Below are 25,251 nucleotides of genomic sequence, written 5' to 3'. Positions count from 1 at the left end.
ATGAGAACATGGAGCGCTAGCTTTGACGTCGGCTGGGCCTGGGTTTGAGTCCAGAGCCCTTTGTTTACAGCTGTGTGCCCTAGGGAGAGCCACTTCACTGTTCTGGGTCTTGGTGCCTTCAGGCTCACAATGGCAATCATAGCTACTATCATCAGTGAGAAGGCTGCTATCGGGAGGAATTGAAATCCTGCACAGAAAGGGCTTAGTTTTGCCAGGCACACAGCTGGTGGTCCATGCATTGTAGCAATTATTAGTATTCTAAGTATTGCTTTGTTATAATTATTTATGGTTGGAAGATCTGGAACTTTAAGGCTTCTGTCTTGACACAAATAGCCACACTAAGCAACTGACACCTTATGGTGACTTGTTTAGCAAAACTTTTCTCCTTTGACAAGTAGCTAAGAAAAGCTTCTTAGAGAGTGAAAGGCAGGAGAAGCCCCCAAGCCAAATATTTCTCCTTGTCAGGATCCAGCCCTAGCATAGGAACCAGGAAAAGGAGAGAGAAGGGGCCATCGTGGAGGATGGCCTGCATTTGGGGAGAACAGGACTCACATGTCTTGAACGCCCATGAGGCACCAGCCACTTTCCATGGATTATCCCTGCAAGGTAGATGTTCTTACCTGCATTTTACAGGTGAGCAGGCTGATATTCAGAGAGGTTACTGACCTGCCCAGGATCACCCAACCAGTTTGTGGCCACATCAGGATTGGAACCCAGGATCGTCTTATTTCAAAGCCTGTTCTCTTTCTACTACATCCTGTTGTAGTACATAGTGTCCTGATGAGACCGCCACATTGCACAACTTCAGGGGGCGCCACTCTCACTGCCATCGATGTCAGTGGCACCTGGGAGTTGGGCAATGGAGTGGCCATGTCTCCTGAGGTCAGAGGTGTGGTCTCGGGTAACAGGCTGTTGCAAAGGAGAAATGATGAAGGCCTGACCTGATGGGGTTGGAAAGGGAGGGACAGACTCAAGAGACGTTCAGGGAACATTCGAGAGACAGATTTGACAAAACTGGCAACTGGCTGGAAGTGGAGTTAAAAGATGAAGGAGAATTTGGAGTTTCTAGGTTACGTCATCGGGGTAATAGTAATGCGCTTCGTGGGTAAGGAATACAAGAGAGAAGGGGCTGCCGGGGAGACAGAACATCATAGAATGTCACCTTTGCTACTTCCTGTTTCACTCAGGTGCCCAGGTCCAAGTGATGTTGGGGTAGGGGTTGGATTGTACCCAGGAGCCCATGATTTATCTTCCCGCTTTTCTCCTTAAAGTCGAGCACCAGAACTGAATCTGGATCATCCAAAGCTCTTGTGCTTTTAGCTCTAGTTGACCGACCTTGTCCCCCGACTCACAGCCTGCCCTTGCTTCTGGCTTGGTGGTTGAGAGCCATAAAGTCTCTGCAGGTGGCTGGTGAGTGGATGCCTGTTGGTGGACCAGGGCACTGGAAATGTCACACCTGCTGGAGAAAGTGAGGGGCACTCAGCTGGGTTGTACCATTCCTGATGACCTCTCCGTGTTGCTCTCTAGCCCTTAGCCATGAGGCTTTCCTTCTGGGCCTGTTCAAAATGCCCCTCATCCAAGGGTAACCGTCCCCTGAATCCATCTGTGGCTGTGACATGACCTTCAACTGTAGTTATGTAGTTCCCCGCAAATCATTGCACACTCAAAAATGCACACACACACTCACTCACATACATGCATGCATACACATTTAAAAAGGTTCTAATGTGAAAGCCAAGTGATAAGAAAACAAGCTGTCAGGAATTTGTTTTTCAAAATACAATAACGCAACCTCCAAAGGATAGCCGGGGTGGTGCAAATTTTACTCATGTTCTTACGCCTTCTGTAGGATGAAGACTGCAGATTAGTGGTAAGAGTTAGACACACTGGGGACCCCAGGGTCCTCAGCTGACAAGAAATGTCTTCAGTCAACAGTCCTCAGCCAGCATTTACCAGACAGCTGCCGAGTATCAGGCACTCTGCTGGGTGCAGCATGGGGTTCAAAGACAAGGCAGACATTGTTGTTCTCTGGGAACATATGGGCCTTTGGAAAGAAAGGCCACACACGTGAGAGGGTAAGGGCGGCACAGGGGCTATTATGAATTCATGCAGACTTGGAATAATGGAAGATTCGGTCTTGGTCTGCTCTGCTGCTCGGCTTTACCAGGCAGCCCCCAGCTCTGTTCTTCACCATGGTTCCCCTGGTGTCACAGCAATGGACAGGGTACTGAACAATGGCACCGTTTAGGGGTTACCCATGGGCCTGGCAGGAAGGGAGCTGTTAGGAGTGGGGACCCTTAGGATTTCCCTTCCTGAACCATTTGTTAAGAAGAGAATGAAGGCCCCACCCCACCCCTTTAAGAACCTGTTCAGCCCCATGGCTTCCAGCTTCTTCTCTCATTTCAAGTAAGGTTGCAGCCAGCCAGCCTATGTGGTTGGGGGAGCGCAGGGGTCCGAGTGAGCCAGGTGTGCATTCTTAGAGCTTGTGGTGGGCGGCAGGAACCAGATGGCTTTTAATCCCCTCCAATCCTGAAATTTGTTTATTTTATGAAATATCCCTCTCAGCAAAATGTTTCTGCCACTTGATTTGGGGGTTATAATCCATGTTTCCTCGAATGTGTTTAGAGTAGCATTTCCCAGGGCTCCTGGGTGGCTCAGTCAGTTAAGCGTCCGACTCTTGATTTCGGCTCAGGTTATGATCTCAGGGTCATGAGACCCACCCTGCATCCTCCATGCTGGGCGTGGAGCCTGCTTGAGAGTCTCTCTCCCCCTCTGCCCCTCCCCGCCCCCACTCGCACGCACACAGCCTCTCTCTCTCCCTCTATCTCTCTCTCCCCACCCCCCTCAAAAAAAGAGTAGCATTTCCCAGTGTATGTTTTGTAGAACACTACTGTGAGACCCTCATAGGTTTGGGGAGAAAGAAGTGTTCCATGGTAATACATTTGGAAGGTTCTGGGTTGAACAAAATTTTAATAAAGCTGCTTTCCTATAGGACTTCTTTAAACCTTTAACATTGCTAGTATGTGTTATAAATCTAGAAGAGGCAGATACAAATAATACACAATGTGTTCTCACCTTAACGGGGAACCTTGTTTCTGTGAAATTTCTATTAACATCCTGGAAAAGCTAGTGTCCCAAGGAACACATTTTGGGAAACACTGGCTTAGAAGATGTTCATCATGTAGAAACCAGCAGTGGTCAGCTGTTCCCCATTATTCATTTAGAAATCAACCTTCACCAGCAGCAAGACAATCCAAGTTTAGACATAAAGAGGCACTTCCTACCTGAGAGGGCCCTCGAGGAGTAGAGTCTAGAGTGTCCCGGGAAATTATGATAACAGAACACACCACCCCCCTTCTTGTCCTTTTGCAAGCTCTCCCATGAGTCATTATAAATAGAATGAATTATCAAGGAAGCTCCTGGATCTTTTTATCTTAGGGGGGCCTTTGAAAAAGGATATAATTGAGGGATAAGAAGGTAGGAATTAAAAGCAAGAGGACAGATGGGCTGACTTCTAGAAGGGCTGTCTCTAAGTGTCTGTAATTAACTCATTCAGTCTTCCTCTGCCCAGAGCACAGAGTTGAAGGTAACACATTCCCGGAACTGACGTGGAGGGCTGGCATATGCCTGAGATCTCAGGGTCGTATTTCGGTCACTGTCATACGTCGAGGGCTTCCATGTGCCAAATACCATGCAAAGCCTTTTGTGTGCATTTTCCGTGTTCCTTCAGCCTGTCGGGTTGCTGTCATGATGGCTCCCATTTTACAGAATGAGGATCTGAAGCCCAGAGAGGTTAAAGACCTTCCCTAAGGGCATACGTCCAGTACAGTGTGGAACCTGGATTTGAACCCCAACGCCCTTATTCACTATATGCACCTACAGCCACGGGGAGTCTGTAGACATCTCAGACATCAGGACTCCCTTGAGATAGGCCTCCTTCCATCAACCTGTGTGGGGGAAAGGGCAGAGGGGAGGGGTGATGATGGGCCACATTGACAAGGAAGCCAAGGGAGAGGGGAGATCTTCCAGCTGGTGAGGACCCTCGGTTGCCTGACAGCAGCCTGGCTCTGTGCCCCTGCCACCTCCCCCGCCCCTTGCCAGATGCATCTCTTCTTACTAGGCATCTGCCCCTTGTGCTGCTGGTGGCCCACAGCACATAGGCAGGTGTCCTGTTCAAGAGCCCAGAGATAATACCAGTTTATGAATCAATACGTTCCCTGGCACATCTGTGTTCCCCTAATGGGAATGTGGCAGGATCTGAAATACACTTAATCCTCATCTGACTCCACACTGTCAGGGGTTGGAGGCTCCCAAGGAACCTTTGTAATTCCAGTCTGCAAGCTGCAGTTAATCAGGCTGGACTCTGGGCAGGGGAGCTGAGGTCTGCGGCCTCAGGCCTTGGCAGTCACTACACAGAAGTGAGGATACAGGGGACAGGCCAGGGCCCCGGAGGAGCTAATCTTAAGAAAAGGAGTCTGCCTGAATGGAAGCAGTGCTTCTGCCCAGCCAGATAATAAGCCCGGGGCACCTGCCATCTGTTCTATCAGGCTGAGCGGCTCTTGGGTTCGTCCTGGGCTCTGTAACCACCGTGCCCCCACGGGGTGTGGAGCTGTGTGTGGGGTACTCGGAATGAACGCGTGATGGATGTGACTTCAGGGTGTGAAGATGACCTGACCTGCATTGGAAGCCATTCTTCCAGGAGCAGGATTGGTGAGCTGAATAAATGGACCCCCTCTCTGCCTGGTTTCCTTGCATAGAGCCAGGGAGGGCCTGCACGCTTGAGCTCAGCCCTGCCGGAGGAGGGTGATTCTTCTCCCTTGGGTGCTGACTAGCCTCGGTGGGACTCATGCCTGCAGGCTTTAGCTTGCTGAGAGAACGGCTGACTCCAGCCAGGGCCCCGGAAGAGGGGCGTGGGTCCTGGGAGAATCCGATTGAGCCTCTAAATGTCACTACCCTGGATGGGGTCTCTCTGACTCCCCCATCTAAAGTTGCAGCACCCCCCCCCCCCACACACACACTGTGTACCAGTGCTCCCATAGATGGCTGAAACTCTGTTTTTGTGTGTGTGCGCTTATAGTCGGCCTCCACCATTAACCCACAGCCTCCTTGAAAGCAGGACATGTGTCTCTCTTGTTCATATCTTTTGTGCCTGGGTCTGGCTCATGATAAGCACTTAAATATCTGTTAAATGAATGGGAAAATATAATAATAAGTGAAGGCACAACTCTTTGTGCAGACCTTCAGGCTGGGATTCTTCGAAAGCAAATTTGGCTTTGTCACTCCTCTGCCGACAGTCCCCTCGGATCCCATCCTCTACAGGATCAAGTGCAGGCTGCCTAGCCCGCCAGCCAGACTGCTGAGCTCTGGCCCCTGCTGACCTCCCCAACCTCATCTCTCACCGTTCCCTCACCTCCTGCATCCCATGTGCTCACCCAGCAACTCCCACCTGTTGCTGTGTACGTGACCTTGGGACCCGCTGAAAAGGTAGACTCCTGGCCCTCAGCTCAGGTGATTCAGATTCAGTTGGTGCTGGATGGGGCCTAGGAATTGTCACTTTTTTTTTTTTTTTAAAGCTACCTCGGAGATTTCTAATGGCGGGTACTCTGGGGACCACACTTCGAGGAGTGATGCCCTGTCCGAGTACACGGCAGGCAGCTGGTTGAGAGGGCCACACTTGCTCACTTCCGTGCCTTCGGATCACGGCCGCCGTGGTGACTTCTTTCTGGAGTCACCTTTGTCCATCCTCATTTGCCACCCAGAGGACGCCTCTGCCTCCTTCAAGGCTCAGCTCAAAGGGTCACACCTTCTGTGGACACAGTCCTGCTTCCCAGGCACATTAGACTTTCCCTCTCTCTGTGCCGTGCACGTTACACATACCCCTTTCTTAGAGATCATTCTGCTTATTTCTCTTTTCCTCCTCCATTCCCCCAACACCGTGAGCTCTCAGAAGAGCAACCCGTGGTTCTCTCTGGACCCTGAGTACCTAGCAGAGTGCCTGCCAGCAAGTGTTCATGGGACTAGACGGAGAGCCCCGGACATGCTCCATCCCCACGCCTCCGCCCTTGCTAACCCTGTTCTCTGATTCATGGATCTTTTAGGAGTTCTCGCTCCAGAGAATGGACAGCCTTGTGGATGACCGTGTCAACATCCTGGGATTTTCCATCTTCAACCAGTCACATGCTTTCTTCCAAGAGTTTGCGCAGAGCCTCAACCAGTCGTGGCAAGAGAACTGTGACCACGTGCCCTTCACGGGGCCTGCGGTAAGTACCCGCCGGAGCCCTCCCTGCGCCCCTTCACCTCCATGCACACGCACCCTCCTGGAGTCTAGCCCTGTTGGGCCCCCGCTCAAAGAGAAGTGTGTACCGGTGCTGGGAAGTGGTTATAAGGGAGAAGGTTTGGGGAGGAGTGAGCTGGAAACAGCAAGCCTCTTGGAGGTCCGCAGGGAGAGCCCTGTGCAGAGGGAGGGATCTGTCATTTATTGATGTCCTCATGTCCATCCGTCTCCTACAGCCAGACTCCCGATCACGCTGTTGCTGAGAACTGCCTGAGTTTAGGATCCAACAGTCCTCCTCTTGGAAGGCACTTATAGCTCATCCGCTTCCTCGTTTTTCAGGATAAGAAACTGAAGCCCAGCCTGGGAATGGGGCTGAGCATGGGGACGTGGAGGTCTTGTTCAAAGGCAAATGCCAAGCCTTTTGCAGGGTGACACTAGATTCTAAGATTTCCTGACTCCTGGTCCAGGGCTGTCTCCATCACGCTGGGCCACTGCCCTGAGTAGGAGCTCATGCAGAGAGGCTTTCTTTGTGCCCTCACCCACGTTCTTCCTCTTTGTACTTCCTTCCCCTGCTGTGTGTGTGATGGAAGCAAAGTTTTCCCTGGCATGCTGCCCTGGGTTTGATGTCCTTACTCTGTGGGGCAGGTCAGGTATGTGGGCTCGTGTCCGTCTGTTAAAAGGCAAGTTCTCAGGAGACGGGGATTGCCTGGCTTTCTAGGTCCTGTCCCAGCCATGTTACATTTAAGCAGCTCACGTGATGCTCCCATAACTTTTCTGAGGTCTGCTATCAGTATCTTCACTTTGCAGATGATGACACAGAGGCCCAGAAAGGTTGAGTAAACAGCCCAGGGTCACACAGCTAGTAAGCAGAGGAACTAGCTTCAGAACCCAGTTCAAAGTTTTACCTGCTATGCCCTTTTCCCCTTTCTGGGAGCATCATTGTGTTGCCACTGCAAATTGGCCTGGCAAAGTGAAAGCAGTTAGTGGGTATTCATCAAACGAATGAGTGAATCAGTGAGGAAGGCAGAGTAGTGAGCTAGAGATAGAAGGAACTGGAAAAGAAGTAGTCCTGAGAGGTGGCAGTGGAACCGGGCACCCTCCTGGAATGGGACCTTCCCTGGAGGCTTCTAAAATAGGAGAAAGACCTGTCTTTGATACATGTCCGGGGGCGAGGATGTTTCTGGACATCTGCACAAATGGACACCTAGTTAGTGGTTGGCCAAGGCGGTCATCCAGCAGTGGGCTTCCTGAAGGAGGGGGCATGGATAGAGTGCCCGTCCAGCAAGCTGTGTACCTCCATGATTGCGTGGCCTGGCGGAAATCCTAGGAAGGAAGGAGTAACGAAGGGGTCAGAGCTGATGCAGAGCTCAGGGAGCTGTGATCAGGGAGTCAGGGAGGAGAAGACCCTTGAGAACTGAGTTTCAGGAAAGGTTTAAGGAGCACATCCCAACAAGGTATTTTAGACCTGAAAGAGGTGAGAGTCCACAGGAAGGACCTGGCAGGGGTGAGACATCTGAAGGAAAGCGGTTCTCACCACTAGTAGATGGGTCAGGGACAGTGAGGGACATGCTCAGGCACAGCATCACGGTAGGCCTGGACTTGTCCCTCCCAGCCGGATGCAGGCCTGGCCCCCTGGTTTCCCAGCGGGTCTTGCTGCCTTGGCTCCCGTATTCTAATGAGGTGCTGGCAGACTGGGAAGGCCCGCAGCATAATACCAGGAAAGGAAACAAAGCCTGCTGCCTGCTCTCCAACCCAGACTGCTCCACATTTGGCACCTAGCCTGGGTGAAATAAAAGGTCCCTGTGCCATATTTCTAGTTGCTCTCAGAGGAGCGAGCCCTTCCATTAGTGCTCATGCTGACCACAAGCAGGCAGATGAGAAGCCCTCCCAGGACGCCATGGGAGGGCTTGCAAGGACCTGACGTGCAGGCCAGTCAGTGCCTTTCATGGGACTCTGGGGCCAGCCGTGGTCACACGCACGAGAGAGCACTAGCCTCGGAGACCTAGGACCTGGATTCAAATACCAGCCTTGCCATGTTCTCGCTCTGTGATCTTCGGTAGTTACGTAACTCTTCTGAGCCTCAGATTCTTTATCTGTCATTTGGGGCTGATTCTGCTTGACCACCTTAGGAGATTTTTGTGAAGATAAAATGGAATATAATTCTACCTTCAAATCACAGTTATTCATCGAATGAGCTAATTTAACATGCTATATGGCAGACACAGGGATAGGCATTTACTAATGTATCGGGTAGCTTTTGCTGTATAAATGCTGGGTAACAACCAACCCCCAAATGTCACTAGCATGTGACACTAAGCGTCTGTGTAGCTCATGCCTCTGAGCTTCAATCAGCTAATCTGGGGGGTGAGGGAGGATTAGCTACGGATTCCTAATCTAGCTGGGGGTCAGCTTATCTGAGCAGTTCACCCCGTGAATCTGGGCTGGGGCAGCTCCGGCTCCACGTGCCTCTCATCCTTCCCCTGGCCCAGCAGGCAGGCCAGCCTGGCATATTCTCATGGTGATGGCAGGACAGTGACGAAGCAAGTAGGAACATACCAGACTTTTAGTGCTAATTTTCCAGAACGGGCACACGGCAACTGCCGACTCATGTTGTTGGCCAAAGAATGGCACACAGACAAATTCCAAGTCGGGGAATGAGGAAACAGGCTCTACTCTTTTAGAGAAGAAAAGTAAGGAGTCACATGGCAAAAGGCCTGAGTCCAGGGCAGAATGAAGGATTGGGACCCATCCCGTAGCCCATCCTGGTGAAGAAGAGCCAAAGCCTCTACCTTGCAGGGTTCATGATGTGGGAAGTAAGATCTGCCTCCACCTCTAGGAAAATGGTCCCATGTGGGATCCTGTCCTGTGGAAGCAGAGCGAAGCCCCTTAGTTCTGCCTGGAATGATCAGGGAAGGCTTCCCAGAGGAGGGGGAAGTGAAGACCTCACGGCTGCTCAGTTAGTGTGCGGGACACTGTGCAGGGTGTGAAGGCATCCAGGGTGGAGCTGGGGCCGCATGTCTGGTCACACGGAAGCAGCCCTCCTGACCTCATTTTTGTCCTTCCCAATCCAGTCCTGGACCTCCCAAAGCCTCAGCATCCTATGTTCCCCAAGAATGTTGGGGAACGTTCAGGGAGTGGGGGGTTCTCTGGAGGCTCCCTCTGTGTTGGGGGTGGAGAACAAGAGTACAAGCCTACTTCAGAGGGGTGGCGTGAGGAGATTAAGGGTGAGCCTGAGACCTAGCCCTGGTCCCCGGGAGGGGACGGTCAGTCTTGGGTCCCAGATTGTGGCGCTTCCTCAGTCAGCTTTCTGTTGGCCAAGCTCTGTTGTTTTCTTGCCAGCAAAATAGGGACGTGTGTTCTTTCTAGCTCAGGAGCCCGGGGTGTTCATTCCATTTGTTTCATCTGTGCACAGAGCTGAGGAATACTGGAGCACTTCCCACGAAATTATCCCACCTCGACCCCCTTTTTCCACCTCATGGCATCCTAATAGCAGATGAGAATGGTCACACACCCCTTGTTTGGTAAATGGGGAAACTGAGGCACAGACGAGGGAGATTAGAGCCCAAGACTGCCTCTCGGTGCCAAGAACCTTGTAGCCACCGTCTCTGTACCTCCGAGGAGGAAGGGGAGGTGTTATAGAAACTCCTCACCTAGAGGAATAAGGAAAGAAAGCTCACAGCTTCAAACAGCAACAAATCCTTCTCGAGGCTTCTCACTTAGCAACTGCCTTTTGAAAAGCAGTGCCTCTTCCTGTCTCTTTGGGGGTTGAAATTCCCAGCACAAACAGCCCAGCCCTTTCATTTGATGGGGAGCTGGAAGGCGAGAAATAATCAGTTCCAGGAAAGCCCAGGCCGGTCTGTCTCCCCATCCAGCTTTCTCAAAAGGCTGCAGCCAACTCCTCTGCAACGACCTGCTCTCTCCTGCCTCCAGGGCCCTCTTCTCTCCACAACGCCCCCCCACCCCCGTTCCCCTCTGCCCTGTCTCTCTGTCTCAGGTCCAGTCTCTCTTCCTTCTCCTGTCTTCTCCCCGGCCTCTTCCCTTCCCCTCTTCTCCTCCCCCAGTCACCCTCTCCTCTCCCCTTTCCCCTTCCTCCCCTACACTCCATTTGCCTTCTGCACCCTTGGCATCTCTCTTGTCCGTTTCTCTTCCTCCCGGATTGTGTGGCTCCCCGCCCCCGTGTGCCCCAGGGGGCTGCTGGAAAGGGGGCTGCTCTGAGGACACAGAGAGGGAGCATCTGAGCTGAGGGGTTAGGAACCTCGAGAGAGAGCTGAGCACCGCCACCCAGGCCCGGGCTGCACCGCCAGGTGGCTGACAGCGCGCAGTTCCCTTGCTTCCCTCCTGCCGCTAGGCGAGCCGTGGATAGAGACACATACCCACTATTTCACATGCCGTTCCCATTAATCACACTGCAAAGAACAAAAATCGTAGAAAATCGTTAAAATTACAGATGGCTAGGTTAAGTAATTAGAATTTAGACAAAAACAGATGTTTGTAATTAAGTGTTTATTTCATTGAATAAAACCCAGATTGTATGGACTATTCGACGAGATTTTAATGGCTCCTGTCCTGGTCTGATTTTGGGGGGCAGAGTTTAAGCTACAGAGGTTCAGAGACAAATGGGCATCCAAGAGAATGGGAATCCAGTGATCTGGGCAGGGGAGCTGCCGGGGGGTGTGGAGGATGAGGGTTACAGGTGTGTGTTTGGAAGATATGCTTATTTTTCCTTCAGGGGAGGGGACGGAAACTCAGCCTCTGTTCCCTGAGTCAGATTGATTCATCTTAATTTTTACAGAGTCTTTCGTTCCCCTAAACAATTTACAAACAGCTCAAAAGAAAATAACAATGAAGAACCAAATGAAAATATAAAAACAAGGGAATTGAGAGTCCCTTGCCAAGCAACATTTTGGTGCCAAGAAAGAGGAGAGGATTTTAAACAAAGATTGAGCCATTTGGGGGATTTAATATTTAGAAGATCAGGGACAGGGGAAGCGGAGACAAGACGAGAGAGGCGTGCGCACAGATGGGGCACGGAAGCCACAGAAAGACAGAGGTGGGTGGTGAAGGGAAGGGCGATGGGTTAGGATAGGAGGCGGGAAGGTGGGGGGACGGAGGGGACTCTCCAGCCGGACTAGAGACATGGACAGAGCGCTGCCCCAGAGCCGCTTTCCCCCAGCTGCAATCCCAAGTGCTTGCCAGAGCTAACTTAGTAAATAATAACAGAGAGCAAAAGCAAATAGGAGAGCAGCAGATTGCTTTGGGATGGAGATCTGCAGCGAGCTGAACAGTTGACGAGGCAGAGATTACAGGCTCTCCCGCCAGAGGAGAAATTGGCTGAGATTGGCATCTGGGGGCAGATAAGCAGGAGGAGCGCAGGATGGGCAGCAGAGGCTCAGAGAGGCAGTTGGAGGATCCAGGTGAGAGGCCCGGGTGCGTTGTCAGGAGCCTGCGAGACAGGGGTTATGTGCGGAGGATCCTGAGGAGACCCAACTGGGGCGGATGATGTTCAGGGTTTAGGAGGTTTCAGCTTAGATGGGCCCAGACTGAGCCACAGAGAGGACCCATGAAGCCCAGAGCGCACTGGGGACCGCCACCATGTCACCCTCTGAAGGCAATACGCAGATGGAGAGGAGACAGGAGCCCTGAGGCTGCCCCCCTTCCCCACCCACCCCTGCCCCCAGCATCCCTCTCCAGGCTATAATTCCTAGAAGTGCTGGAAGAATCTGGAAGGTCCCAGAGCACAAGATGCCAAAAGAACACCGCAAACAGGCACACGCCACTCCCCCGGCATCCGGACCATTTGCTAATAAGGGAACATCAGCCAAGAAAACCGCATCTCAGATGAGTGGGAACAACAACAAGCATGTGGGAGGGTGTGAGAAATGGCGTGGTGAGCTGTGTCTGCCAGTCTGCGGAGACTGGGGTCTCTTGAGGCCCGGCACATAGCCTCCTGAGAAGAAGGGCCTGTAGAGGGGGATGAGGAGGCCCAGGCCTCTCTGAGCGCCTGAGGCAACCGTGCCCTGGGAGGAAGGGGGTCCCTCGGGCCTTCGTATTGGTTAAGGTGCATTCAGCTCCCAACAATGGAAACCTGGTATTAAACTGCCTTATGGAGAAAAAGGAAGCGTGTGACCTTGTGTCATGGCAAGTTGAGAGGGAAGGCAGACTCTGGACTCATGTCTTCAGAAACCCAGTTTCCTTCTATTCCTCTCTGTCCCCCTTGGTGTCAAGTCCACCCCTGGGCCGGAGCCAGGCTGGCTGCCGCAGGCCCAGGCATCATGTCCTGACATGGTAGTGCCGAGACGAGGAGGAAGGACTGCCTCTCTCAGAGACAGGAAGCTTTTCTGAGACGTGACCCCTCCCCCCTGGTCTCAGTTCGTGTCTCACTGGTCAGAATCAGGCCACTGATTGGTCACATATTGGTGGGGGGATGGGAGGACTCTTGGACCACTCCGGATCCCTGGAGAGCTGGGGCTGGATTAGCCACCCCTGATGGCTGCTTGGGGGATGGAGGATACTTGAACAAAATGGGGGTTCTGTTGGGGAGGAAGAAGGGGAGAATGGGTGCTAGGTAGGCAACTCATGGTCCCCTCCCACTGTCCCCTCTGTCCTGCTCTGTCCTGTTCTAACAACATTTCCAAGTGGCTCTTCACTGAGAGGCTAACATGAGGACAACCAGTCGGACCAAGGGGCAAAGTGGGTGATGGCCAAACCCAGGACAAGAGAGAGGCCTGCCCACTCCCCTTCCCTGCCCCCAGCTCTGCCCCAAGAGTCTCATGCTCCTGTCTGCTGTTGAGAAGGTGACCACGTCTAGAAGATTGCCCATGTTGTCCCGGGAGGCTGGGCATGGGGATAAATCTGACAGAATAATGACTCACTGCCGGCTTCTCGAGAGGATGGAAGGACAATGTTTCAGACACAGAAGGAAACCAGACTGGAGAAAGGGTCCTGGGACTCCAGTCCTGGCCCTGCCTCTGTCCTGCTTGGTGACTTTGGGCAGGATGTGAATTCTTCGAGCCTCAGTTTTGTCATTGGTAAAATAAGAGAGCTGGACTCTTTGATTTCTAGGATCCTTCCTAGTCTAACAGGCCAAGATTTTGAGACTCTCTGAATGGACAGATTAGCTGGGAGGCAAAGGAGAGAGTGGGACAGAAATTAGTTTACCATATCATTTAAATAGCCAAACAGAAGGATCTAGGGGCCAATGTCAGCAGCGGTAACCAATGCCCCCCCTCCTCGGGTCAATGTTTATCTAAGCTGGAAAGGGAGAGTCTGTAGCTTTGATCATTTCCATATGTCCTTTTGGCAAGGAAATGTGAGAGGTCCATTAATAAAGGAGCCACATGTACTCAGGGGGAAATGAATTATGTGCAAAGGACAAGGACAGTTGTGGGCTCGCTGAGAAGCATCGAGTGCCTTGCAGGTGAGCCTGGAATCAATGAAGAAGGAGCTGAGCTGCAGAGGGGAAGGCGGTGGGGAGGAGAGAGCAGAAGGTGATGGGCGGGAGGGACCTGAGGGAGGTGGCTGGTCAAGCATGGCTCAGCCCAACTGCAGAGCTTTCTCCTGGTCCTGATCACTCCGTTTAGTGCCCCTACCTGCTTGGTCTTTAGGCCACAGGGCACTTCAGGGCCAGGGGACAGAAAGGAGAGGTGATGGAGCTGAGCGGGATGAAGGCCCAGCCCAGGCACAGGGAACACAGGGGCTCCTGCCTATATGGATGTCTCGGAGGAGAACAGGAGAGGTTGAGGTCTCCAGTGCTGCCACATCGTAGGAGCTGAATAAATGTAGGAAGAAGGAAAAGAAGCAGGTGGAAGGAAGAAAAGAAGGAGCAAGAGAGGGATTGAGAGAGGGGAAGAAGGAGGAAGAAGGAATACACGGGCCAGGCAGTTTTGCAATGCAAGTGAACGTGGATTGGGGCAGGGAAACTCTCTTGGGCTGTTCTCCCCTATAATTGCCTTTTAGAAAGATGATCCAAAGTCAGCAAACCCCCCACCCCCCCACCCCCGCCAAGTCGCTGTCACAGGACTCCTTGTCCAACAGGCAGCTGAGCTGCAGAGGGAATAAGTCACTCTTCCCAGCCTGTTTCCTGCCTTGAGCTCCTTGTTCTTGTGACTCTCCGTAGACTTCATTCAGCCAGCACCTGCTTCCCGAGCTGACACCTGCCCTCACCCAGGGGGTGCACAGTTTGCAGAGCACATTACAAACCTGCGAGCCAGGGAGGCTGCCTCTCATTTACGGGAAACCATTGTTCTCTCCAAGGTTCCACAGCTCCAGATCACTTAGCACATGCGTGAGGGCTGGGATCCAAACTCTGGGTTTAGTCCTCCCGGTTTTGAGCTCTTTCTCCTGCACCTCCTGCCTCAAGATGCCTCCACTCTGTCTTGAGAGCTTGAAAAAAATCCCAGAGGTCAGGAGATGGCCTCCCTGCCTCCCTCCTTGGAGGGGTCAGTCTCCTAGGGCCTGGCCAAGGAGGAGGAGGTTATAAGAAGTGACAGACCCCAATGTCACTCTTCCCATGGGGCCTCCCCTCAGGGGTCCTGTATGGTTTGTCCCTATTGTCATTTACACTCAGTCGGTTTTTCTTGTCGGGGACTGTATGTGCACAGCCTGGTGTCTTTGCCTCCTTAGATGTCACACTCCTCAAGGGCAGGCAGCTTCTGTTTTTCTGCCCCTACCCAGAGCTGCTAACCTCAAGTCAACTCATTGGGCAGTGCTCCGGCTGAGCCTCGGTGGGCAGATTTCACCCAAAACTTAATTCAATTCTGGAAATATGTCTTGGGGGAGCCTACGACATGCCGGGGCCCAGTGCTAGGGGCTGTGCGGAATATAGAGATGAAGGCCCTGTGTGTTCCTGCCCTAAGAGCTTGCAGTTGAATAGGGAGATGAAGATACGAACAAGCTTCACTGGCTTCTTCCCCGGGCTCTGACTCCCTCCTCAGACCTGCCTACAATGCTGATTTGTTGCTTCTTCCCCTCCCACGCACCCCCAAGTGTGCCCCACACTTTCCACCCCTTTGTGTGGGCAGTGCTACTTCTGGAGTGCCTTTCCCCTGTCCCCAGCTGCTCCCCCTCCCAGATCCAATGACGTTTCTACCAAAATCCTTCAGTGCTCTGTTCCAACACTATGTCCTTCAAGAAACGTTTTCTTGATCAGCCAACAGGATCTTCCTCTTTGGACCCCGCCAACCTTTTTGTGTCCACTCACTCAGTTTCCCGTTACCCTTATTTGGGTCCTGTCTCCCGTACACCCTCTCCTTTCCACTGTAATCTATTGCGGGAATCTTCTGCAGCCTTAGAAAAGCTGGAGAAATAGGAACGGATGCGCTAATTGTAGCAGGAAGCAGGAAGCCCGCCTTCATTGTAGGGCTTTGCGTTTACCATGTGCTTCGTAAGTACCCATCACACTGAGTAGTACAAAGTAGTAGACCGATAGTAGGTATATCCAGGAAGACGCAATATCCTGGGGTCTTCTAGGAGTAGAGGACCTTCAGTTGAGCATCGTAGACTGGGCAAATCCGAACGTAGCGTCCAGGTTCCTTCCTTCCTTCCTTCCTCCCGGGATAGGCAGCCTCATCCCCTTCTTAGGGATTTCTGACAGCAATGGGAGTTGCTACCTCCCTGGAGCAAAGAGAGAAGAGGATATCCTTGAAATCAGTTGGGGCTCAAAGGGACACCTGGATGGTCCAATAGCAGAGAAGTCTTTGCCACCACTGTCTGCCTCGGGCAAGCACTTGAACCCTTAGGTGAAGCGGAGCTGGCCCAGAGCCAGGCGGTGGGCCCCAGGCAACAAAGAAGTGCCCTTATTTCTTCTTTGTTTCTCTTTTCTCTCGTCCCCCCTCCCTTCTTTCCTTCCACCTTTCCCTTCCCTTCCCCTCCCCCTTCACACCCATCCCTCCGTCTCCCTGGGCCTCTTGTCGCTCCCCGCCCGCCCGCCGTCCGCCCTCTCCCAGCTGTCCTCGGCCCTGCTGTTTGACGCTGTCTATGCTGTGGTCACTGCGGTGCAGGAGCTCAACCGGAGCCAGGAGATCGGCGTGAAGCCTCTGTCCTGCGGCTCGGCCCAGATCTGGCAGCATGGCACCAGCCTCATGAACTACCTGCGCATGGTGAGGGGCGGCTGGGGCCTCGCAGGGAGGGGGTGGGATGCTCTGTTCGTGGCCCTGTGCCCGCAGGCCTCCTCGGGATATCACAGTCACAGATAAAACAGCCATCTGCGGTGACCCCATTCCGTGCACTCTGGGTCACAGTTGTTCCCTGATCCCCAACGCCCCGCTGAGGAGGTATGGTTTGGAGCTGGCTTTCCCAGCCATGTCTCCAGCCGTGTCCCCTCTGGTGGGGTGGACGTGGATCTCTAGCCCACGAAGAAGACATCTCCTTCAGAGAAGGCTGGTGCAGAGTAGCTTCGGTTTTGCATTTAGAGTCAGGTCTTCCTGACTTCCTGCAGACCCGAAGGTGGGTGAGCAGCTGCCCAAAGAGGATAGATTCTATTAACAGCCAACGGCCTGGAGGAGGGACACTGGAGAATTGGAGTTCAGGCTGCCATCTTGGTATTGTGTCGGTTTATGCAGCGGCTATGTGGTCATGGGGTGTGGGGCATCCTCCTCCTCCTCCAGCCCCAGCCAAGTCTGAATTCATTCCAGGAACATCGCATTTGTAGTCACGAGATCCTGTGGCTGAGAGACAGGCAGGAGAATGGACCCTGATGGCCTGCTTTCTCTTGGGCATCCTTAAATAGCCCATGTGTGGAATTCTTGGAGCCAAGTAGAACACGGGGCCCATTTGGTGCTGTAACTCACTCTCTCTTGGACAGGTAGAATTGGAAGGTCTCACCGGCCACATTGAATTCAACAGCAAAGGCCAGAGGTCCAACTATGCCTTGAAAATCTTACAGTTCACCAGGAATGGTTTTCGGCAGGTAAGTCTGGCTCTGCCGCCATGATAGTACATCCTTCCTCATTGTTCCTTTCTGTGTCCCCAGCCCTCCCATCCCATTTCTCCTTGGCACGCAGGATGGCCCCTGCTCTCAGTTATCCCCAGGAACTACAGGCTGCTTCCTGTGCACGGCTCCTCGCATCACTGGCCTCCCCCTCTTCCTGCCACTGAATTCGCTAGTGTGGGTTAGGGAGGGCAGAATACCAAGAGGGAGGCCTTCACCTTCTGTAGGGACAGGGGGCAAGAGGGTATCACGTAAGGAAGGAATTCCCAGGCCATGCCCACTGTTTTGGATTACTCTGCTCCCTGACTTTAGCCCTAACCCTGGAATCAGTGTCAGACTCCGGAGAGCACGTGGAGAAGGAACCAACTGGGTCCCTTTGGCATTGGAGGGGACGGCCAGCTCCCTCCTGCTGGCTCTTTCCTGACTGATCCACGCCCGCCTCATGCCGGTCACAGCCCTCCCCTCCTGTCTGCTATCTGTCTTCTTCCGTCAGCTCCGGATGGCTCCATCCTCTGAAGCTCCTTTTCAACCCCCTCCCCCACCCCCACCCCCCTGCCTGCTTTTCCTCCACGAGCTTATTCTCCCTCTGTCCGGTCCTCTCACATCAGTGGGACAGGGATTCTGACAGCCACTCCAGGGGCCTCCTTGAAGTTCTCCCAACCTCCCCGTCGACCGGATAATCAACCCCCTATTCTTAGGCCAGGCTTTCTGCAGCCTTAGAAAAGCTGGAGAAATAGGAACTGATGTGTTAATTATAGCAGGAAGCAGACACACTGGAGGGCTCCCGGCTGTCAGAGCAGCTGAGCAAGGGAGTATGCCTGTGAAGGGGCTACAGTCACCTTTCCCAGAGATTATGCAGATTCTTCGTCCTCTTCCTCCTGCTCTTCCCCTTCCTTTCCTCCTCCCCCATCATCATCATCGTCATCATCATCATCCTCATCCTCATCACAGAGCATCTTGGCATTTCTTAAGCTCTTACCACTGGCCATAAACCATATTGGTGTGTCATATGTCTTTTCTCATTTAACCTTACAGGCTAGGTGCTTTCAATTTATTTTTATTTTAATTGTTTGTCACCTGCGCATAGAGACAGTCTTCTTCCTTTCCAATCTGGATGCCATCTATTTCCTTTTCTTGCCTGGTTCAGTGGCTAGAACATCACGGTTCAATATCGATAAGCTGTTTCTGATCTTAGGGGGAACGCACTCAGCCTTTCACCGTTAAATGTGCTCCTAATAACCGTAGGTGTTCTGTAGATGTTCTTTTTTTTTTTTTTTTTTTTTAAAGATTTTATTTATTTATTCATGAGAGACACAGAGAGAGAGGCAGAGGGAGAAGCAGGCTCCCAAGGAGCAGAGAGCCCGATGTGGGACTCGATCCCAGGACTCTGGGATCATGACCTGAGCCGAAGGCAGACGCTTAACCATCTGAGCCACCCAGGCGCCCTCTGTAGATGTTCTTTATCGAGTTGAGGGCATTCCCTTCTCTTTCTAATTTCCTGAAAGTTTTTGCCATGAAATGGGTGTTAAATTTTGTCAAGTGCCTTGTCTGGGTCAACAGATAGAATCATGTTATTTTTCTTCTTTAGCTTGATCATATGGCGGATTACATTAATTGATTTTCAAATGTTTAACCAGCCTCACACACCTGGAATAAATCCCACTTAGACACAGTGTATAATTTTTAGGCATTGTTGGATTTGGTTTGCTAACATTTTATTTAGCGTCTACGTTCTGAGTGATTACTGGTCTGCAGTGGGCTTGGAGGGTTTTTTGCTTTATTTTTTTACTCCCTTTGTCTGCTTTAGGTATCAGGGTAATACTGGCCTTACAAAATGAATTGGGAAATGTTCCTTTCTCTTCTGTGTTCTGGAAAGAGTTGTATACAAGTGCTGTTAATTCTTCTCTAAATGTTTGGTGAAACACCCCAGGGAAGCCATCCAGGCCTGGAGATTTCTTTTTCAGGAATCTTTAAATTACAAAATCAATTTCTGAAATGGTTATAGGACTATTCAGGTTATTTGTTTCATCTTAGTTAGGGTTTATTCATCTTAGTTGGTAGTCGGTGATAGGTACTTTTTATTAATCCCTATTTTGTAAGCGAGGAAATGAACACTCATGGAGGTGGCCAGACCTGGCCCTGAACAGTTAGTGATGGCAACTGGTTTTGAACCCAGACATCTCTGACCCTGAAGCCCACGTTCTTAACCGTTATGACAGACAAATCATGCATCAAAATCACCTTGGTAATTTGTTCAAAAAGCAGATTTTTAGACTCTACCCTACAAGGGTCCCATTGGGTAGACCTCAGATAGGACCCAGGAACTGATATGGCCACCGAGGGCTCTGGGGGATCCCAGTGAATATGCTAGGCCACCCTTCTTGGAAAACAACAAGGTAAAAGGAGAGAGTCCAGGGTTAGGTAGATAGCCAGAAACACTGGGCTAGAGTATCACTGAATGGTCATCTCATTTATCTAACCAGTAGATTAGCATTTGCTCAGTATGAGTATGAGTTCTGGCTTCCCCAACTACACATTTATGCAGAAGAAGCAAGTCGTTATGAGTGTGGATTTGACCCTAGAGGGTCAGCACACCTACCTTTTTCTGTACAATTTTTCCTAGTAGCTATTACATTTCCACTCTTGGATCTAGAAACAGAACTGCTTCCTTCTGTCAGGCACTGTGCTGGGCTCGGAAGAAACCAAGCTGCAGAAGGCACAGTCCCTGCCCTGAAAGAGCTCATAGTCTGGTGACACGGGAAAATAATAAGTGCAATTTGGGGGTTATGAAGCTGAGATCATGCCCTCGGGCTCCTAATTCCCTGAACAAATGAAGCCTCCAGCCTGTAGGGAAATTGCCAGCCTGACTTCTGTGAGCACAGGTTTTAAAAAAATGGGCAAAGTGTCAGCTTTTCTGGGGGCCATATTGTAGTATGGGACAAACAGTAGGCAAGCAAATCCATATATAATTCAGTGTCAGTAGTGATAAGTGCTATAGGAAAAATAAAAAAGGGTAGGGAAATGTGAAGTGTGTGGGGGTAATCATGGTGGGGAAGCAGTAGTTAGGAGAACATAATGCTCAAACCAAGCCCCAGACTTACTCCACAGAAGGCCCAGTCCCAGGCTCTGAATATCTCTGCATTGAACCTCAGGCCTGCATTCGGAGTGCTCCCCGGAAAGAGCCCCCTTCCAGCCCCCTTCCGTCAGGCAACCTCGGGTGGCAGAGTTGGCTGGTGGCCCTGACCCCACCCTCTGCTTGAATGACAGCTGATTAGGCTCAAAGTACCTCTTCCCCTTTTAACGCTGCTTCTCCAGCAGCTATGTCTCAGGTTGGGAAGAAACAGCATCACCAGCCCCTAGCTCAGCTCAGCCCAGCCCAGCCCAGCCCAGCCCAGCCCAGCCCAGCCCAGCAGGAGATTCTGCTTGGGGGCATCCTAAACAGCAGCTACTGGTCCTTCTCCCTGGCAGCACACAGGGTTGGGGTAAGTAAGGCATCTCAAACCTAGATGTGCACAGGAATGACCCAGGGTACTTGCTGTAATTGTACATTCCCAGGCCCCACAGCTATAAATTCTGAGTCAGCAAAACGGGGTGCCTTCCAGGAATCTGCCTATTCTTGGCTAGCACCCAGATAAACGATTACAGTGCGGCAGGGGGGCAGGGGGCACAGGCTATGTTTTGACAAATAGTGCCCTCTGTGCATAGAATTTCCTCTTAACCTCCCCACAGCCCACCCCCATCTTTTTGAGCCAAGGAGTCCATCAAAGAGGATGGTGTTTTTGACCTTCAGCTACCCTAAGGGACACACATTTTTCTAAGTTTTTATTTTAATACCGACTTGTTAACATACAGTATAATACTAGTTTCAGGGGTCCAATATAGTGATTCAACACTTCCATACATCGCCTGGTGCTCATCACAAGTGCGCTCCTTAATCCCCATCACCTGTTTCCCCCCTCCCCCCACTCCCTTCCCCTCTGGTCACCATCAGTTTGTTCTCTGTAGTTAAGAGTCTGTTTCTTGGTTTGCCCCTCTCTCTCTTTTTTCCCTTTGCTTGTTTGTGTTGTTTCTTAAATCCCACATGTGCATGAAATCATATGGTATTTGTGTTTCTCTGACTGACTGATTTCACTAAGCATATACTCTCTAGATCCATCCTGTTATTGCAAATGGCAAGCTTTCATTCTTTTTTATGGCTGGATAATATTCCATTGTATATATACCCCACATCTTTATCCATTCATCAGTGGATGGACACTTGGGCTCCTTCCATAAGTTGGTTATTGTAAATAATGCTGCTATAAACATCAGGGTGCATGTATCCCTTTGAATTAATGTTTTTCTATCCTTTGGGTAAATACCCAATTGGATTGTAGGGTAGCTCTATTTTTAACTTTTTGAGGAAGCTCCATACTGGTTTCCAGAGTGGCTGCACCAGCTTGCATTCCCACCAACAGTGTAAGAGGGTTTCCGTTTCTCCAGGGACACACATTCTTGATTGGATTTATAAAGTGGATTGCGATAATCCTCTTTATTACCCATTTTTCTTCAACAGATCTGGTGACTGTCCTGCAACTTTCCTGTCTCGCTCAGGCTCTGTGAATACCGGTGAATACCGTGCAAGGTGTATCGTGGGCACAGACGTAGCTCTGCAGCCCTGGTCCCCAGGTCCCATCTCAATCACCAGCCCAATCTTTGCCTCTGTATGTTTCCCCTGATTATTACAGGATGAAGAAATGGTTTGGGGAGTGATAATTAATTGGGCTTCTTTTTCAGGGTGGGAGGAAAGTCAGTATCTCTGCTCCAATAGTCTTCCAATGCCATCCAAGGTGGTGCTGGCAGGGGAAGGCGGAGTGACCAGGAATAGAGGAAATAACATCTCTTGAGTACCTATTGTGAATCAGGCACCACATGTGCACTTTGCACAGATCCCGTCTGACCTGGGGGACTGCCCTTGAAGGTGGATAAACTCCCACATCACACATAAGGAAACTGACGCTCAAGGAAGATAAGGAACTTGACCCAAGTTCACTATTAGCAAGGACTTTGGGCCCGGCTAAAATTCACGCTCAGGCTTGCTGTTGGACCTTCTGCTCTTGGTTTTTGCTCACTTTCCTGGAATCCCTAAGCTCCCAAATCAAAACACTTTACCCAGGTCTGTCGCTTTGCTGTCACCTGCTCCCAGGGACCTGCTGGGCTGGGCTTTCCTTAGTAATGGTGTCTTCTCATTTGGATTTGGTTTTGTTCTTTCTCTGCCTGTCTGGGCGAGCAGCTATTAAGAATGGGTTTTGATTACTTAGAAAGCACCACACAGGGACCCAGTGGGTTGTAATTGGTAAAATGTCTGAACCAAATGCTATATTCCCGGCTGGTGGCTGATTAAGGGATTATTACCATTTTAAAAATAGTCTTTCAGGATTCAGAGTTATTTTTTACCATTTAAAAAATTACTATTTTGATTCTGTTTGGAGAGGGTTTTCCATCTTGGAATTCTGTAGAACTCCCACTGGAGACTGTTTGGAGGGAAATGTTCCCTAGAGTGTCCCGTAAGTGACATTTCTGAACCTGAACCGTCTCCCAGTTGCTTATTTATGGGCCTAGAAGTCAATGGTATTGCTTCTGGGTTCCCTAAGTCCATCCTCTAGTTCCGCCTATGTGAGCTCTCCCTTCTCCATCCCATATTCTTTCACTTCCCAGAAGATGTCCTGGATTGCATTGGAATAGTATAATCTCCCTTCTTCACTTGGGATAAATCAGATTTGAAAGAGACAAGGGAGACGAAAGAAGCACGAAGCACGGCCTTAAAGGGCCCTTAATTTCCTTCATTTAACTTAGTCTAAAGATCAGAGATTCTGAGCAGCCCCCAAGTGACTTTGTTAGGGCTGTAATAGAATGAGCACACCTTTCATCTGAGGATCGGAAATGGCTTAACGGGCTCTAATTAAGCCTTCGGGAGAAGGAAGGCTGAGGCATGGGGGTCTGACATCCCTAGCTAAAGACGCAGATCTCACATTTCCTATTGGATCACTGTGCATCACAATGGGGGTACTTCAGTTTTCTTCCTCTGTGTGAAGATGGTAACCCCTCAACTTTTGGCCTTGTTAAACCCAAGGATTAATGAAACTAGATTTACATGGCACTCTCTTTTGCTTGCCTGTGGTTAGGTAGAATGCTGGATCTCTGACATAATAATGATAATAGCTCTCCTCCATGATGCCCCATGCTGAGTGTTGTACATAGATATTTAAAATTTCTCATTTTGTATCAGCTATACATAAAGGCTACTCCCTCCATCTTGCAAGTAAAGAAACTGAGGCAGAGAGAGATAAAGTAATGTGTCCACGTCCACACAGCTACTAAGTTCCAGACTTAACTGAGTCCAGGTTGGGCTATCTTCAAAGTCTGTGGTCTTTCCACTCTGCAGCTTGGCCCCAGAATGTGTTAGGGGAGACCTCCAAGGCCTCTAGTCTAATCTTCCATCCCAGTGCAAGAATGCTTTCCATGCTGTCCCTGAGAGAAGCAGTCACCCAGCCTCTCCTCGAGCTGCCCTGGGCTGGGGAGTTCGCTCCCTCCCAAAGGACACATTCCCAGGTCTTCCAGGCAGAGGGTCAAAATCTGCCTCCTAATTCTGCCCTCCGAAGCAGCTAGAATGGCCCACTTTGTGTTTTTTTTTACCAACTCTTCAAATATTTGAAAATAGTTTGATTCTCTTCATTCATTCACTTCTTCCTGAAATTTAGCATAACACTGTTTGAGCACCTTCTCTGTGTCCAGGGCTGGGAATGCGAGATACATGAGTCATGGTCCCTTCGAGAGCTCATAATCCTTGGGGAAAGGCAAAAACTGTAGTCAACAATTACCATGGTGACCCTCTGATATATTTCCTTCCAAAAATAACAGCCCATAGCTGTTCCCAATGCAATATGGCCTCCAAATCTCACACTATTGATGCTTTTGGGTTTGTTTAGGTCTCTATTAAAGCATGAAGCCCAAATTGAGGACCACATTCCAGATGGGGTGAAGTGGGATAGAGATAAGAACACCACCCGCACAAACACTAAATTTCCACTCCCCGCATTAGCTTGCTTACTGGAATTAGCCTTCGAATCTTTGATTCATTCAGAACTCCGGACCTTGGGGTCAATTAATTTGTTCCAGTTGCCCCCTCCCCACCCCCCAAAATACTCGGGGTTATTTTCACATGAACTTTTCATAGAAACTATGCTTGAGCCACCCCTTCCTTGGACCACTTATGTACTTAAGTCTGTTCCTATGGAGATGGAGAGAAATGCAGATCTGGCCAAGAGTGGGCGAGGAAAAAGCCTTGAGAACTGATGGCCATGTTTCGTTTTCCAAAGCTGATATAAACTCAGCTTTTCAAGGGGCTGGTTCTCTGGAATGACTTGAGTGTAGTTCTAACGAGGCAGGGGGATGAGCCAGATGGCTTTCGTGAGTCACCCTCGCCAACCAAGAACTCAGGGGTCCCATGTCCTCCAGAAGATTCAGGGAATCCAGCTCCAACTTCCTGAGTTCCTGCCGGGCCCACCAGTTGCTGGGAGGACAGGCTGCCTCTCTCGAATTTCCTCGCCTGCCACCTTCCCCGACAAGCCCCCACACAGCAGGCACGCCTGCCCCCACCTCCAGACCCTTTTTCCCGCTTCAAAAGCAAACAAACGAAGAGCAACAGAAAACCCTAGAAAGACCCTGTCCCATGAGAGTCTGCGCCACCATTGCCTGCAGGTGGCATTGGGGGGCGCAGTGAGGAGGGGGTCTCCCCTCCATGGGGAGGCTCTGCCCGGCATCTGTGCCCTTTCGCCCAGCCCCTCCCGTCATGAGCCTCTGTGACAGCGCGGGTCCCAGGTCCCATCCGCGCTAACGGCAACAGCCATTAAGGCTCAGACAGGTTGCCAGCTGCTCTGAGAGTGTCCTGATTGCTACTGTCTATAATACATTTTCAATTTGAGGAAGGAGTTTACCATAAATATGCAGATCCTTTGAAGCTGCCTTTGCGGAGCCTGGCTCGGAGCGCTGAGCGGGGGTTGGATTGCTG

The 25,251-nt window shown here is 50.9% G+C and overlaps 1 protein-coding gene across 7 annotated transcripts in view; it reads left to right on the top strand.

Moving 5' to 3' along the window:
- The window catches only part of GRIK4 (glutamate ionotropic receptor kainate type subunit 4), a 424,832-nt gene that overhangs the window by 306,037 nt on the left and 93,544 nt on the right, over positions 1-25,251 (top strand). For 6 of the 7 annotated variants that reach the window (XM_064577324.1, XM_064577328.1, XM_064577325.1 and 3 more), the window contains 3 exons: positions 6,099-6,260; positions 16,219-16,371; positions 17,076-17,180. In XM_064577324.1, coding sequence (XP_064433394.1) covers positions 6,099-6,260; positions 16,219-16,371; positions 17,076-17,180 — 420 coding nt within the window. The remainder of the gene's footprint in view (positions 1-6,098; positions 6,261-16,218; positions 16,372-17,075; positions 17,181-25,251) is intronic. The other variant, XM_064577326.1, reaches the window with a different exon arrangement.

The sequence above is a fragment of the Mirounga angustirostris genome, unplaced genomic scaffold (genome assembly GCF_029215605.1).
Source record: "Mirounga angustirostris isolate CCGP_5_RB_7025 unplaced genomic scaffold, mMirAng1.0.hap1 SCAF_13, whole genome shotgun sequence".
Taxonomy (NCBI): domain Eukaryota; kingdom Metazoa; phylum Chordata; class Mammalia; order Carnivora; family Phocidae; genus Mirounga; species Mirounga angustirostris.
Note: the sequence above shows the minus strand (reverse complement) of the source record. Positions and strands in the feature narration are given on the sequence as shown.